This window comes from Elephas maximus, chromosome 13 (assembly GCF_024166365.1).
Source record: "Elephas maximus indicus isolate mEleMax1 chromosome 13, mEleMax1 primary haplotype, whole genome shotgun sequence".
Classification (NCBI taxonomy): domain Eukaryota; kingdom Metazoa; phylum Chordata; class Mammalia; order Proboscidea; family Elephantidae; genus Elephas; species Elephas maximus.
This window is the reverse complement of record NC_064831.1, coordinates 82,842,630-82,857,464: the sequence shown is the minus strand read 5'-3', so window position 1 is coordinate 82,857,464 and position 14,835 is coordinate 82,842,630. Positions and strand designations below refer to the sequence as shown.

Genomic DNA, 14,835 nt, shown 5'->3' with positions numbered 1-14,835 from the left:
GGGAGAGAAGTGAAGAAAAAATTGAAGATTCGAGTTGCAATATTGAACGATTCTATGGGCAAAATACTGAACAATGCAGGAAGCATCAAAAGAAGACGGAAGGAATGCACAGGGTCACTGTACCAGAAAGAATTGACCGACGTTCAACCATTTCAAGAGGGAGCATATGATCAAGTATCAATGGTATTGAAGGACGAAGCTGCACTGAAGTCATTGAGAAAAACAAGGCTCCAGGAACTGATGGAATACCAACTGAGATATTTCAACAAACAGATGCAGCCCTAGAAGTGCTCACTCATCTATGCCAGGAAATTTGGAAGACAGCTACCTGGCCAACTGACTGGAAGAGATTCATATTTGTACCTATTCCAAAGAAAGGTGATCCAATTGAATGTGGAAATTATTGAACAATACCATTAGTATTGTATACAACTAACATTATGTTGAAGATAATTCAAAAATGGCAGCAGCAGTACATTGACAACTAACTGCCAGAAATTCAAGTCGAATTCAGAAGAGGACATGGAACAAGGGATATCACTGCTGATGTCAGATGGATCCTGGCTGAAACCAGAAAATACCAGAAGGATGTTTACCTATGTTTTATTGACTATGCAATGGCATCCGACTGTGTGGATCATAACAAATTATGGGTAACATTGCGAAGAATGAGATTTCCAGAACACCAATAATTGTGCTCATGAGGAGCCTGTACATACAGCAAGAGGCAGAAGTTTGAACAGCACAAGTGGATACCACGTGGTTTAAAATCAGGAAAGTGCAAGTCAGGGTTGTATCTTTTCACCATACTTGTTCAATCTGTATGCTGAGCAAACAATAGGAGAAGCTGGAGTATATGAAGGAGAACGCAGCATCAGGATTGGAGAAAGGCTCCTTAAGCTTTGATATGCAGACAACACAACCCTGCTTGCTGAAAGCGAAGAAGACTTGAAGCACTTACTGATGAAGATGAAAGACTAATAGCCTTCAGTATGGATACACCTCAATACAAAGAAAACAAAAATCCTCGCAACTGGACCAACAGGCAACATCATGATAAACCGAGAAAAGATCGAAGTTGTCAAAGGAGGCAGCAGTCAAGAAATCAAATGCTGTATTGCATTGGCCAAGTCTGCTGCAAAGGTATTAAAAAGCAGAGATGTCATTTTGAAGACTAAGGTGTGCCTAACCCGGGTCTTTGTATTTTCAATCTCCTCATGTGCATTGGAAAGCTGGACAGTGAATAGGGAAGGCTGAAGAATTGACGCCCTTGAATTATGGTGTTGGTGAAGTATATTGAATACACAATGGGCTTCCAGAAGAATGAACAAATCTGTCTTGGAAGAAGTACAGCCAGAATGCTTTTAGAAGCGAAGATGGCCAGGCTGCTCTCACATACTTTGGACGTGTTATCGGTAGGGACCAGTCCCTGGAGAAGAGAGCAAGACCCTCATTGAGATGGATTGACAGGGAGGGTTCCACGATGGTGGCTGCCAGAATGGGCCCAAGCATAACAACAATTGTGAGGATGGCGCAGGACCGTGCAATGTTTCCTTCTGCTGTACACGCTGAGCCAGAACCGACTGGACAGCACCTCAGAACAACAAAGGGGTTGTAGGATTAAATGTGATAATAAAACACGTAAATTGTTCAGCAAGGCGCCTGCACAAAAGTGAGCCTGACGGTCACTACTCCTCCAGGGGGTCCTAGGCCCCGGGGCGGGGGGGATCCGGGCCGCCGGCGGGCGGGGCGCAGCCCGGACCTGAGCCTGGTCGCCCGCCCCGCCCACGTGGGGCTGCAGCCCGTCGAATGACTCTGTGCAACGTGTTGGTGGCGGCGGCGGCGCGGGTTCTTCCGGGCGCCACAGCTTCCTGCCAAGCACCGCGCAGCCGCCGACGCGCGGGAGCCCCGGGTGCAGGCCTCGGCGCTGGTGCGGGACCTGGGTTCCGCCGCGCGTTCCGCCCGGGCCGGCGCGGACAGACGGCACCATGCGCGCCGCGCCGCCATCCGCGCGGCTCCTGCTGCTGCTGCTGCTCGCGCTCCTGGCCGCGCCGGGCCCCCGCGCCAGCAGAGCCGAGTCCGCTCCAGCGCCGCGGCCCGACCCTGAGCCCCAGACGCGCCCGCAGCCCGGCCCCAGCTCCGGGAACGCTACCCGGCCGGGTACCGGGGCGGCGGCGGGCGGCGGCGGCAGCTCCAACAGCAGCGGCGACGCCCTGGTGACCCGTATCTCCAGCCTGCTCCGCGATCTGCCCACCCTAAAGGCGGCCGTAATCGTGGCTTGCGCCTTCAGCGCTATGCTCATCGCCTGCCTGCTGCTGCGCGTCTTCAGGTGGGTCCGCCGCCCTCTGTTTTCCTCGAGGGCAGAGCCGGCGGCATCGCCAACCTGCTGTCACCGCGCTCCCGCTCCGCTGGCGCGCACGAGCGCCCTGGGTGTGCAGCTTCGCTCGGGCCTTCAGCGCCTTGGTGCGCTCCAGCCAGGCGTGTGTCTCCCTGTCTTGCCTGGGAGGGTGGGGGCGCGGGGTGGGCGCCTTTGGTTGTCCTTTAGTACTCAGTTTAGGAATTTTCTCCCCATTCTTTAATAGTCTGTCTCATAAATGTTGCATACCATTTAAATAATTCTCTGTTAATGCTTGACATTAACTATAGCTCTCCCAATTCTGACAACCTTGCAAGGAATTGATTTTTATACCCTTTTCACAGTTGTGAAAACTGTTTCCAGAGAGGTCAGGTGGCTTATTCAGGTAAACTCAGAGAGTGGAGCTCGGATTTGAACCCAGGTCCGTCTAACTTTAATCTTACCTTGCCGCTCTTCCACCCCCTTCCCTTCAGTGGCTTCCTTTCACCCCCGCTGTCCTTTTTCCATTTTCCTTTGTTCTGCTACCAAAAGAAGCAGTTCCTAGCATTGGGGAATTGGAACTGGACTTCAGAAAGCTTGGCGACCCTTGGTGGCCTCTCTGACTTTCTTTTAGTGGAAGATGCAGATGACTCTCCTGAGCCGGCATCTGGCTGAGCTTCCTCCACATATGGTCACAGGAGCCTGAGGTATCTTGGGCAAAAGCTGGTCAGTTCTCTGAGAGGCCTTTGAAGGTTGCCCAAGTTCAGAGAGGACATGGGGTCCCTGTGGGGACAGTGGGAAATTAGAAAAGATGACCAAGGTCCCTGGAATAGTCAGACCAAGGGGGCCACCGGGGATGTAAGGACAACATTACTCCCTAATTCCTGAGAAATCCTGTTAGAGCAGGAAATGAACCGAACGTGTCCTGTTACTCAGCCCGGCCAGTTGTGTTGAAATCTGGGTGTGTGTGCCAATTATTTTCAGAGCATTCCCTCCCCTTCCGATTGTACACACTATGTTTGATCAGTTGTTGAAGATTTGGGGCCAGAGGCTTGCTCTCCTGGGGGAGCAGAAACCAGTCCTGGGAAAGAAGGTTGTGAGGTTGGCTGGTGTGACTTTGAGTGAGAGTGTCTCCTTGTGGGTCCACAGGATCAAATGTCATTGTTCCTGAGAACACAGATGGGGGGAACTGTGATCCCACATTCACCCCACCATCCCCTGCCTTTGTTGCCTTGATGTTCTCTGGGCTTTGAATTGGTCCGCTCCTCACCCCACTCTTCGCATTACCCACATCCCTCCTCTGCTTACAAGTTTCAGTGGCTTTCCGTAGCCAGTCCAAACTCGTTGGCTTGACATTCAAGGCCATACTGTAGTTGCAGTCCTTGGAGCCATCAACCAGCCCTTCTGAGACTCCCCTCTCACCACTTAATTGCTCCTTCCCTGTGTTTTCTGGTTCGGCTTGGCTTTCCTGCTCTTAGTTCCTGGAGCCGAGACTGCCTTCAGCCACCAAGACCCCAGCTCTCATGCTCCTTCCTCTGTGTGTCTTCCCAGACATTCGAGTGCGGCCATTGCTTCCTTCTCTGGCCTCTCCCATCCCTATCTTTAACCAAAAAAAAAAAAAAAAAAAACCAAACCCAGTGCCACTGAGTCGATTCCGACTCATAGCGACCCTATAGATCAGAGTAGAGCTGCCCCATAGAGTTTCCAAGGAGCGCCTGGCAGATTCGAACTGCTGACCCTTTGGTTAACAGCTGTAGCACTTAACCACTATGCCACCAGGGTTTCCATCTTTATGCACCCTTTAATATAATCCGTATCATGCTGTGCTGCTGTGCTCAATGCCCAGCTGCCATCCAAAGCAGAGAGCACCTTTGAGGGTGGGAATGTCCAGTTAGTGCATCCTCCTTTCTCCAGTGTCCAGCACGGGCCTGGCAGTCAGCAGGCGCACCTCACATTACTGAGTTCCTGAGTGTTCAACTGGAGTAGACGTTAATGCCTAGAGCAACTCTGAGCCTGGAGGTTAGGAACATTTAGCTCAAAATAGACCACCAAGCCCACAAGGACGTGCACTTTTTAAGAAGGTATTTGAACTATTTTGCCAGTCTGCTCTTTATTACCCAGGAGTGGGGGAGAAAAGAAAGCAGCATGGAGCCAGATGTGAGGGGACCGAGCTGCATGTTTGAGTTGGAGAGTCTGCACTCGGGCCTGGGAGGGAGGGGTCCTCATTTGCTTGGGTGTGGAGTGTTGAAAGAAGATTAAGGCTTCATAGGAGAGGGTGGATATGGAAACGCTCAGCCTCCTCTTTCAGGGAAGGCATTCTTGCTAGGGTGAGCCTCTAGGTGCGCAGCTGTCACCCTGGGTTCTCTGTTGACAGGAACCCTTAGAATTTTATAGCCGGGAGGGGCCTTGATGATCCACAGTCCTCACAAGAACCTTTGCACAGAGTGGAATAAGCCATTCCACTAGATCTGAGAACATTCCAGTAGTCTGTGGCCAAGGCAGGGCCAGCGTCTACCTCTGCTATTCAGTGGTCTTGACCGTGACCACTTTACTTGCCATGCTCCTTTGTGGGCTCAGTGCATCAGGTTTATGAATGCTTGCCAGGCTGGCTGGCACCCTCCTTATCTGCTGCTTCTTCCCTCTCCCTCAGCATGCAGTCACCAAGTCCTGGGCATTCTACCACCCAAGTCTCACAGAGACTCCATCACCTCTGTCCATGCCAATGTCCCCCAACAGAAATTCCCTCCCTCTGCCACTTCTTTCTCCCTGGGCTGCCTCCACACCTTGTCTTTCCTGAGTCAGTGAGATCCTTTAGGCTGGTTTCCTGTCTCCATCCTTGTCATGGCTCCACTCCACCCTCCCTGGTATCATCTTATCTCCTACAAGCACACCCCCAAGTACACACTCCTTAGTGTGCCAGCCAGGCTGGCTCTTCATGGCCAGGCCCTGCCTCCCTCTCAGTCCCCCGTTCTGGGCTCTCTCCAGTACTCCTTCGCCTGCTGTGCCAGCCTTGCTGAACATGAGTTGTTCGGCAGAGGTACCATATGGCCTCAGGTCTGAGTGTCTTGCCCCTCTCTGATCCTCTGTGTGGAGTCCCCTCTGCCACCAAGAGACTACCAGAAAAAAAACAAAAACAAAAACCTGTTCCATCGAGTCAGCTCCACCTCTTTGCGATCCCATGTTACAGTGCAGAACTGCTCCGTCCCTACGTTTCTTGGCTGTAATCTTTACAAAAGCAGATCTCCAAGCTTTTCTTCCATGGCACTGCCGGATGGGTTTGACCACCAACCTTTAGGTTAGTAGTCGAGTGCAAACCATTTGTGCCACCAGGGACCTTTTCCCAAGGCTACCAAAAACAAAAGCCAATCTCGTTGCCATCCAGTTGATTCTGACTCATAGTGACGTTATAGGACAGAGTAGAACTGCCCCATAGGGTTTCCAAGAAGCGACTGGTGGATTCGAACTGCAGACTTTTTGGTTAACAGCCAGGCTCTTAACCACTGTGCCACCAGGGCTCCTACCAAGACTATAGAGCCAGCAAATTGCCACTTGCTCTCCCCTTCCAGGGCTCCTCTGTGCTCCAAAGCAAGCTTGGATCTTTGTATTTGGAGTCAAGTGCGTGGCTGAGCTGTCCTTCGGCCTTCTGTAGGGAGAGCGCCTGAGAGCAGGCCTGGGCCTTCATCTTCTGTGTCTATTACCTATTGTGGTGCCAGGCACACTCTGACATTTAATTAAGGTAATTTTAGCAGGTGAATGTGGAACTCAGAAGTACTGTACATTGCTGACGCCTCTCAGAATGCCCTCTGTGACTAGATGAATAGCTGGTGCTGGGAACTCATGATGTAGGAATATTTTTCAGTGGTGGCCCTTTATTTTTGGAACAATGTTGATAAAGCGGGAAGAGTGTAGTATTTTTGCTTATAAAATGGCAGTCTTAGTCTATTTGTCTGTTTTCTCTGATGGAGCCACACTGCCAGACAACAGAATAAATATGATTCAAGAAAATTGTCAAAATTAGAAGAAAAGAATAAGCCTCACAGTGAAAGATATCTATACCTTTAACCAAGCAATTCCATTCCTAAGGTGTACACATTTTTCACGGCCATACCTATTCTTTGCTTCTAATTTTAGTAATTAGAAGGGGAAGCAAAGATGTGTATGCACTGATATTCATAGCAGTTCTGTTTCATACTGAAAAGGTTTAAGTAACCTAAGTATCCAACAATTGGGCGTTGGTTAAATAAATTATGGTAATCCTTGTAGTGAAATACTCTGCATTTGTTAAAAATGATGACATTGATAAAATACTATGTATTGTTGCCACCACTGGCCTGTCAGTGAAAGAGCTAAACAGAAGATTTCAAAGGGCAGGAGGAGAAGAAAGTAACGCATTGTAAAGACATGTGCAAAGACCTGGAGTTAGAAAACCAAAAAAAAAAAAGCATGCTCAGTATTTCTCAAGGTGAAAGAACTGAAGAAAAAAAAATTCAAGTCTTGAGTCACATTATTGAAGGACTCTGTGGGCAAAATATTGAATGACACCGGAAGCATCAAAAGAAGATGGAAGGAATACACGGAGTCACTGTATCAAAAAGAACTGGTCGATGTTCAGCCATTTCAGGAGGTAGCATATGATCAAGAACTAATGGTTCTGAACGAAGAAGTCCAAGGTGCACTGAAGGCATTCGTGAAAAACAAGGTTCTAGGAATTGACAGGATACCAACTGAAATGTTTCAACATATGGATGCAACGCTAGAAGCACTCACTCGTTTATGCCAAGAAATTTGGAAGACAGCTACGTGGCCAGCCGACTGGAAGATATTCATGTTTGCACACATTCCGAAGAATGGTGATCCAACAGAATGTGGAAATTGTTGAACAATATCATTAATATCACACACAAGTAAAAAGCTGGGTTCAGAAGAGGATGTGGAATGAAGGATATCATTGCTGTTGACAGATGGATCTTGGCTGAAGGCAGAGACTACCAGAAAGATGTTTACCTGTGTTTTATTGACTATGCAAAGACATTCGATTGTGTGGATCATAACCAATATGGGTAACATCTCGAAGAATAGTAATCCCAGAACACTTAATTGTGTTCACGAGGAGCCTGTACATAGACCAAGAGGCAGTCGTTCAAATAGAACAAGGGGATACTGATTGGTTTAAAATTGGGAAGGGTGTGCATCAGGGTTGTATCCTTTCACCATGCTCATTCAGTCTGTAGGCTGAGCAAATAGCCCAAGGAGCTGGACTATATGAAGAAGAATGTGGCATCAAGATTGGAGGAAGACCTACGATATGCAGATGACACAACCTTGCTGAAAGAGAACTTGAAGCGCTTACTGATGAAGATCAAAGACTACAGCCCTCAGTATGGATTACGCCTCAACATAATCAAAATCAAAATCCTCACAACTGGACCAGTAAGTAACATGGAGAAGTAGGTAAGTAAATGGAGAAGATATTGAAGTTGTCAGGAATTTCATTTTACTTGGATCTGTAATCGACACTCATGGAAGCAGCAGTCAAGAAATCAAATAATGTATTGGCAAATCTGCTGCAAAGGACATCTTTAAAGTATTAAAAAACAAAGATGTCACTTTGAGGACTAAGGTGTGCATGACTCAAGCCATGGTATTTTCAGTTGTCTGATATGCATGCGAAAGAATAAGGAAGACAGAGAAGAATTGACACCTTTGAATTATGGTGTTGGTGAAGAATATTGAATATACCATGGACTGCCCGAAGAACGAACAAATCTGTCTTGGAAGAAGTACAGCCAGAATGCTTCTTAGAAGCGAGGATGGTGAGACTTCGTCTTATGTACTTTGGACATGTTATCAGGAGACACCAGTCTTTGGAGCAGGACATCATGCTTGGTAAAGCAGAGGGCCAGCAAAAGTGAGGAAGACCCTCAACAAGATGGATTGACAGTGACTGCAACAATGGGCTCAGACGTAGCGGCAGTTGTGAAGATGGCACAGGACTGGGCAGCGTTTGATTCAGAGCTTCATTCTGTCACTCTGAGTTGGAACTGACTCAAGGGCATCTAACGACAACAATATATTGTTGAATGAAACAGGTTACAAAGCAGCATATGTAGTATGAGTTCAATTGAATAAATAAATTATATATATATGAATGTGCAAAGATATGTGTACGTGTGTTAATGTGGGTGATTCTTTTCCCGTTGCGTTATTCATTATTTAGCTCTAGGTTGTCTGAATTTGTTTACAATGAACATGTATTCATTACTTTTTCTCTGTATGTATACCCAGCTCCTTGCTGCATCCTGCATGTCTTTCTGAGGACCTGTACAAGAGTGTCTGGGTGTATGCACCAAGGAGTGAAATTTCTGAGTCACAGGGGCATTCATACCTAATTTCCTTGAGTATGCACCAGCTTACACTCTGTCCATGGTGCCTGACGGTTCTCATATCCCGGCATCATAGCCCACACTTGGTATTATCCGACTTTCTAATTTTTGCCAGTCAAACGGGTATAATTTGGTATCCCATTGCTTTGTTTTGCATTTCTTAATTTCCTACTGAGGATGGACAGCTGTCTCGTTCTATACCTATTAGTCAATCAGAGTTCTCCTTTTTCTGAAATCATTTTTGCATTTATCATATATTTTGTAATTAAGAGAAACTATTTTTTAAGAGTGGAGTCCTTGGGTGGTGCAAACAGTTAATACACTTGGCTGCTAACCAAAAGGTCGGAGGCTTGAGTCCACCCAGAGGTGCCTTGGAAGAAAGGCCTGGCGATCTACTTCTGAAAAATCAGCCACTGAGAATCCTATGGAGCACAGTTCTACTCTGACACACATGGGGTCGCCATGAGTTGGAGTGAACTCTTTGGCAACTGTTGGTTGTTTGGTTATTTTTAAACGGAAGACAAAATTGAATGGAAGGAAAGCCTGTTGGAGACAGAAAGCCCTCTGGTGAGGGTGGGGTGTGTGAGCAGTCCTGCCAGGCATCAAATGGAGCGGTCCCCCATGGGTCGGCTAGTTGACCTGCTTGTGTAGGGCTTGTGAGAGCTGGAAGGGACTCAGCAAAGAGGCTGTCTAGGAAGTAGAAAACTGTGACTGTTTGATATCAGGAAATGTCTGGTGCGGTTGTGTTTCACAGTAACACACAGAAGCCAGTGGCCACTGTTATCAGTACCTTTTGTCCTGCATGTTCTCTTGTTATCAGTACCTTTTGCCCAGCAGTGTTTTCTTTGAGATCTGGGAGGAATCTGACATTACTGATTGGCATCTTAAGCACTGGGCAGCGGCGAGTTAAGGAAACCACCACCTTGAAACCCTGACTTCCCCGCCTCTGGGGATCCTGCCCCAGCTTTGGCGTGACTCCCAGCTCTCCCATCCATGCCATGTTTCTCCCAGATCTTGTTTGGGTGCATGCCAACCACTTCTTATTTAAAAATCTCTGGAAATCCTCTTATCGGAAATGAGGGTTCTTCTTGTGCTTCCTGGGGAGTTGGGGAGGAAGACAGAGTCCAGATGAACTGACGTTGCCCAACTTCCCCACTGGGATCCATGGCCAAATCCATGATACCGTGGACCTGGGTTCTGTCCTGAAGACACTGGAACCACCCAAGGTGACTCAGTTTATTAAGCCACGTCTTTGAAAAGGAACTCAAGATTTCCTGCTTCTCCTGGATTTTTCATCTTGTGTGTATATTTACATTTGTAATAAAAACTATTTAAAAGACTTTTGGGATTTAGAGATAGTTACCATTCTAAAATTTTGTTTTTTTTTAACTTGCTCATTAACCAAAACCAAAACAGTTGCTATCAAGTTGATTCTGACTCATGGTGACCCCATGTGTGTCAGAGTGGAACTGTGCTCCATAGGGTTTTCAGGGCTGATTTTTTGGAAGTAAATCATCAGGCCTTTCCTTCAAGGAGTCTCTGGGTGGATTCGAACTGTCAACCTTTTGATTAGTAGCTAACCCTTACCAGTTTGCTTCACCCAGAGACTCCCATTACTTGTTAGTATATCAATATTATTTTAATAAAAAAAACTGGAGCTTTAGGTGGAGCCATGGTTAGAAGGTCTGTTGTTGTAAGCTGTCAAGTTGATTACCGCTCACAGCGACCATATAGGACAGAGTAGAAGTGCCCTATACTGTTTCCTAGGCTGTAATTTTAATGGGAGCAGATCGCCAGGTCTTTTCTCTGGCAGAGCTGCTGGTGGGTTTGAACTGTCAACCTTTCGACTAGCAGCTAAGTGCTTAACCATTGCACCACCACCAGGGCTCCTTTAGAAGGTCTAGCCCTTTGTTGTGATACGGAGAGGGAATGCAGAACTTGTTTAGCTCATGACTATTTGACTAAGGTTTGATTTGGAGAAAACAGCTATAGAAGAAAACACATTCACCACCTTTCACATTTCATTTTATATGCCGCAGTGAAGAAAGAATGTTAAATAAATTTAATGTAACAGAAATCCACACTTTTTAAAGAAAGGGTAGGCCCTTGATTCCATTCTCCACCAAGTGAAAAAAATCACGGCACATGGGAAGAATAAAGTCCCTGGAGTAGCCCTCACCTGGGAAGGATTCTTCCCCCCAGGGATCATTTGGCAATATCTGGAGACAGTTTTGATTGTCAGGAGTTGGGGTGTGTGTGCTACTGGCCAAAGATGCTGCTGGACATCCCACAACACTCAGAACAGCCCCCATAGCAGAGAATTATCTAGCCCAGAATGTCAAAGGTGCTGAGGCTGAGAAACCCTGAGACTCTCGGCCGGGGGCCCTGCTCGGTGTCTGATTGTTGGCAGCCTGCAGAACTTTCCCGAACTTCCGTTTCCCATCGTTAATTAGAGCACAGGCTTCTATTGGGATGTTTAGCATGAGATTGTGCCAACCCTGCCCCTGACTCCTCTTTCAGCAGCCAAAGGTCCTGTTGCATTCAAAAACATGATTCTGAATACAGCAGTTTACACCTAACCTTCTGGTCTTGCTTCTACCCATAAACGAGATTACAGCATATGGCAAAAATAAGCAGGCAGGTGTGTCTGTCTATGAGCCTCTTTAAAATGAAATTGTTGGCTCTTTAAGCCAAGTGAGCCTCTCTTCACCCCCAGGACTCCTCCACTGACTACTAAATTCCCCCAGTGAAGGTGATGCCTCACGACTGCCCTTATTAACAGCCCTGTGACGACCCGGTACCTGCCTCTGAGTCCTGTCAGATTGGAAAGGGAGGAAAAGCCCTCTTTAATTTAGCCCTGAGCCTCTGGCTTATGTGGCTTTACCTGTATACTCTCCTGCCTATGGACCCTTTGTGTTTGGGGGTCTTTGCATATACAGGTCCTTCTTGAGCTGCGAGGCACATCTGGGGTACAGCGGTAGGGGACAGCATCCTGAGGGAGACTTTCAACAGAGAAGGTGTCTTAGTCTCTGAATGCTGCCTTAGCAGAGATACCACGTGCCAGTGGCTTAAAGAGCAGAGATTTATTTTCTCTCAGTTCTGAAGGCTGAATGTCCAAATTAGGATCTTGGCCGTGTCGATTCCTTCCTTGTCGGCAGCCGTGGGCGTTTCTTGGTTCCTTGGTGTTCCTTGGCTTGAAGACAGCCCTCGCATGGCTTCTGTCTTCCTCCACATGTGAATATCTCTGTCTAATCTGCTCTTTTTATAACTCAGAAATGATTAGATCTGAACCTTCCCCACTTAGGTATGATCTAATTAACATAACAAAGAAAACCCTATTCCAAACAGGATCGCATCTACAGGTATAATGGTTAGGGCTTCAACATGTTTTATGGGGGGTCTGGGGAGGGGATACAATTTAATCCATATGAGAAGGCTCGATGGATTGTGTCAGGTACTTGAGTTTCATGGCTGATGTTTTGGGTTTAACCGCTGGCAAAGGAAAGTCCTGAAACCATGAAGAGAGAATCGTATTATGGTTTCACTTCAAAAATATATATTTAATCTGAGGGCAGTCCTCCAGGAATGGAGCCTGGAGCTTCATCTTTCAGAGGGTGCAAGGAGGAGGAAATCCACACCCATTGGCAGATGTGGAGCAGAGGAAGGGCTGTGGCAAAGGGCATGGGTGGGAGGCAGGCAGGACTGTGGAGATGCAGCACACATTGCCTGGGTGTAGAATTTCTTCACATTCAGAGCTCCTCTGATCTACCCTGTCCCCATTGTACAGATCAGGAAACTGAGGGCTTTGCTAAGATCACCTGGTGAATTTGTAGGAAAAGTAGGACTTAAGCCTAGGTGTTTTCTGATGCTCAGCTTGGCCTTTTCTGGGCTTCCAAAAATTGGGGGCTGGGCTTTGGCCTTTTTCAGATGGGTCTCTCCAACAGTGAGCCAAAGACCCTGCAGACAGCACAGTTGAGTGGACAGAGCATTCTGTCCAGTGTGTCTAAAGAGCACCTACTGTGAACATGGAGCCTTACATGCTAGGTGCCATGGGAATACATCAGAGGCCAAGGAGCTCCTGGTTCAGCCTAGGCATAGGAAGGATAATGCCCTTGGATAATTCTAGTTGGCAGACAAAAAGCAATTCAGTTCAATGGGGAAGCCATGTTCCAAAAGCAACATGTGATGAACTGTGAAGAATGGCCACAGTGGGTTTGCCCCAGGGACAGAGTGGCCTCTGAAGGCTGCATGAGGAGTAGAAAGGTTAGGACTTGGAAGAGGGGCGGGAAGAACAGGTTTTTCTAGGGTCAGATGGGCAAAGCAGGTGTTGCTGCATGTGGGCTTTGTGAAAATGACCTTTTGTAAATCATAATGATGGTAATAATGATAGCACTAATATTTATGAAGGGGCTCTGGTGGCACAGTGGTTAAGACCCATGGTGTGATATGGCTGTGAACCAAAAAGGTTGGCAGTCCAGATCCACCAGCTGCTCCTTGGAAACCCTATGGAGCAGTTCTACTCTGTCCTATAGGGTTGCTATGAGTCGCAATTGAAACCCTTACTGCGTACTAGTGCTAAGCATTTTATATGTGTTTCCTTGTGCCTGTGAGGGGTGCACTCTTGTGGTCCCTATTTTGCAGATGAGGAAACCAAGGCGCAGAGTGCTGAAGTATCTTGCTCAAGGCTGCACATCTGGTGAAGGGGAGGAGTCTGACTCCCAGTCTGCTTTCTTTTCCCTAGCCCTGTTGTGGCTGGATTTTGGAAGGCACAGATCCCAGATGGAGGAGTTTGGAATTTGTAGTGGTTCAGAGGGGCGAATGGAGAATTTGATGCCAGGAGTGAAATCGTCCGAGGGTTGCTTTAGAATTGCTGGTGCTTAATAAGTGTTTGCTGAATGAATGGGTGAATAGCCACATGGCTGTGGTGGAGGCATGGGATGACTGGGGAGACCTGTAGAAGGTACTAGAAGAACCAGTCAGGAGGACTGGAGGCCCAAGGGGATGTAGAGGAGGAGGAAGAACAAAGAGTCAGGATGACCTGAAGGGCCTGGAGAAGGGGTACCATGAGGGGAATGGTCAGGCAGGGAGATAGCGTGTGGAAATACCAGCCACAAACTGGATATCAGGCTTGAGGTGGAGGGGGTCGGGGGTATTTGCTGAGCAGTGACGGGGCTAACATAAAGCGTTGGTGGGAGGTGATGAGGACTGACATTTCCATGTTTCCCCTGTCGTGGGGCCATTTGTGACATGTGTCCCAAGCACAGCACAGGATGACCTCAGAGTTTTCAGGCTGTGTTCAGGTCCCCTGGGTCCACCAAAGAGTCCCCCGTGGGTGTTTGCTGCTGCCCCTGAGCCAACAGAACTGCCCCTACAGGCTGCCTGCCTTCCTTGCTTTCCATCTCCCTTCCCTCACCTGGCACCTCATTTCAAATGCAGCGGACCCAGCCCTTTGCAAACACACTTGAGAGCTGGAGGAACAGGTCCTGGGGCATTCGCTGTTGCTATTTCTTATGGCTCCTCAAACAGGGTAAAGCTGGGGTTTGCTTATTTTGTCTCGGAAGAATGAGAGTTGGCTCTATCCCTCAGGAAGTGAGAGAGGGAAAGAGAAACAAGGGTAGGGAGCAGATGGAGGTGAAGAAGAACCGTAAGACTTGAAATTGAGTTCTTTGGGTTTTTTTGGCCCATGTTGCGTAATTCTACGTGAAGCGTAAGCCCTCAGAGCAACCAAACTACATGCGTGTTGGATGCAGGATGCAGGCATTGGCAGAGGGTGGGGTACACAGTGGTGAGGAGAACCTATCCTTTGCCACTCTGCAGCTGTGTGGCTGCAGGTGTAACATCCGGACCTCACTTGCTTCATCTGTAAAATAGTGAGAGTGGCAGGACCTTCCTTAGAGACTTACGAGACGATTCAGTGAGATAAAATATAGATGGCACTGGCAACAGTGTAGGCATTCCACTAAGTCAGGGATTTACCAAGTGGCGGGCCCTCCCGTTTTTAACCTCTGGGCTTCACTGTGCACTGTTTTCATCAGAACGTAAGAAGTAATTAAGCCTCCTGTAGAAAACTGGAGCCTTGGTGGTGCAGTGGTTAAGAACTCAGGCTGCTAACGAAAA

The 14,835-nt window shown here is 47.7% G+C and overlaps 1 protein-coding gene across 1 annotated transcript in view; it reads left to right on the top strand.

The window, feature by feature from the left end:
- Positions 1-1,827: 1,827 nt before the first annotated feature.
- The window catches only part of FAM174B (family with sequence similarity 174 member B), a 39,449-nt gene continuing 26,441 nt past the window's right edge, over positions 1,828-14,835 (top strand). Inside the window, exon 1 of the mRNA XM_049905932.1 lies at positions 1,828-2,329. Coding sequence (XP_049761889.1) covers positions 1,989-2,329 — 341 coding nt within the window. The 5' untranslated portion in view covers positions 1,828-1,988. The remainder of the gene's footprint in view (positions 2,330-14,835) is intronic.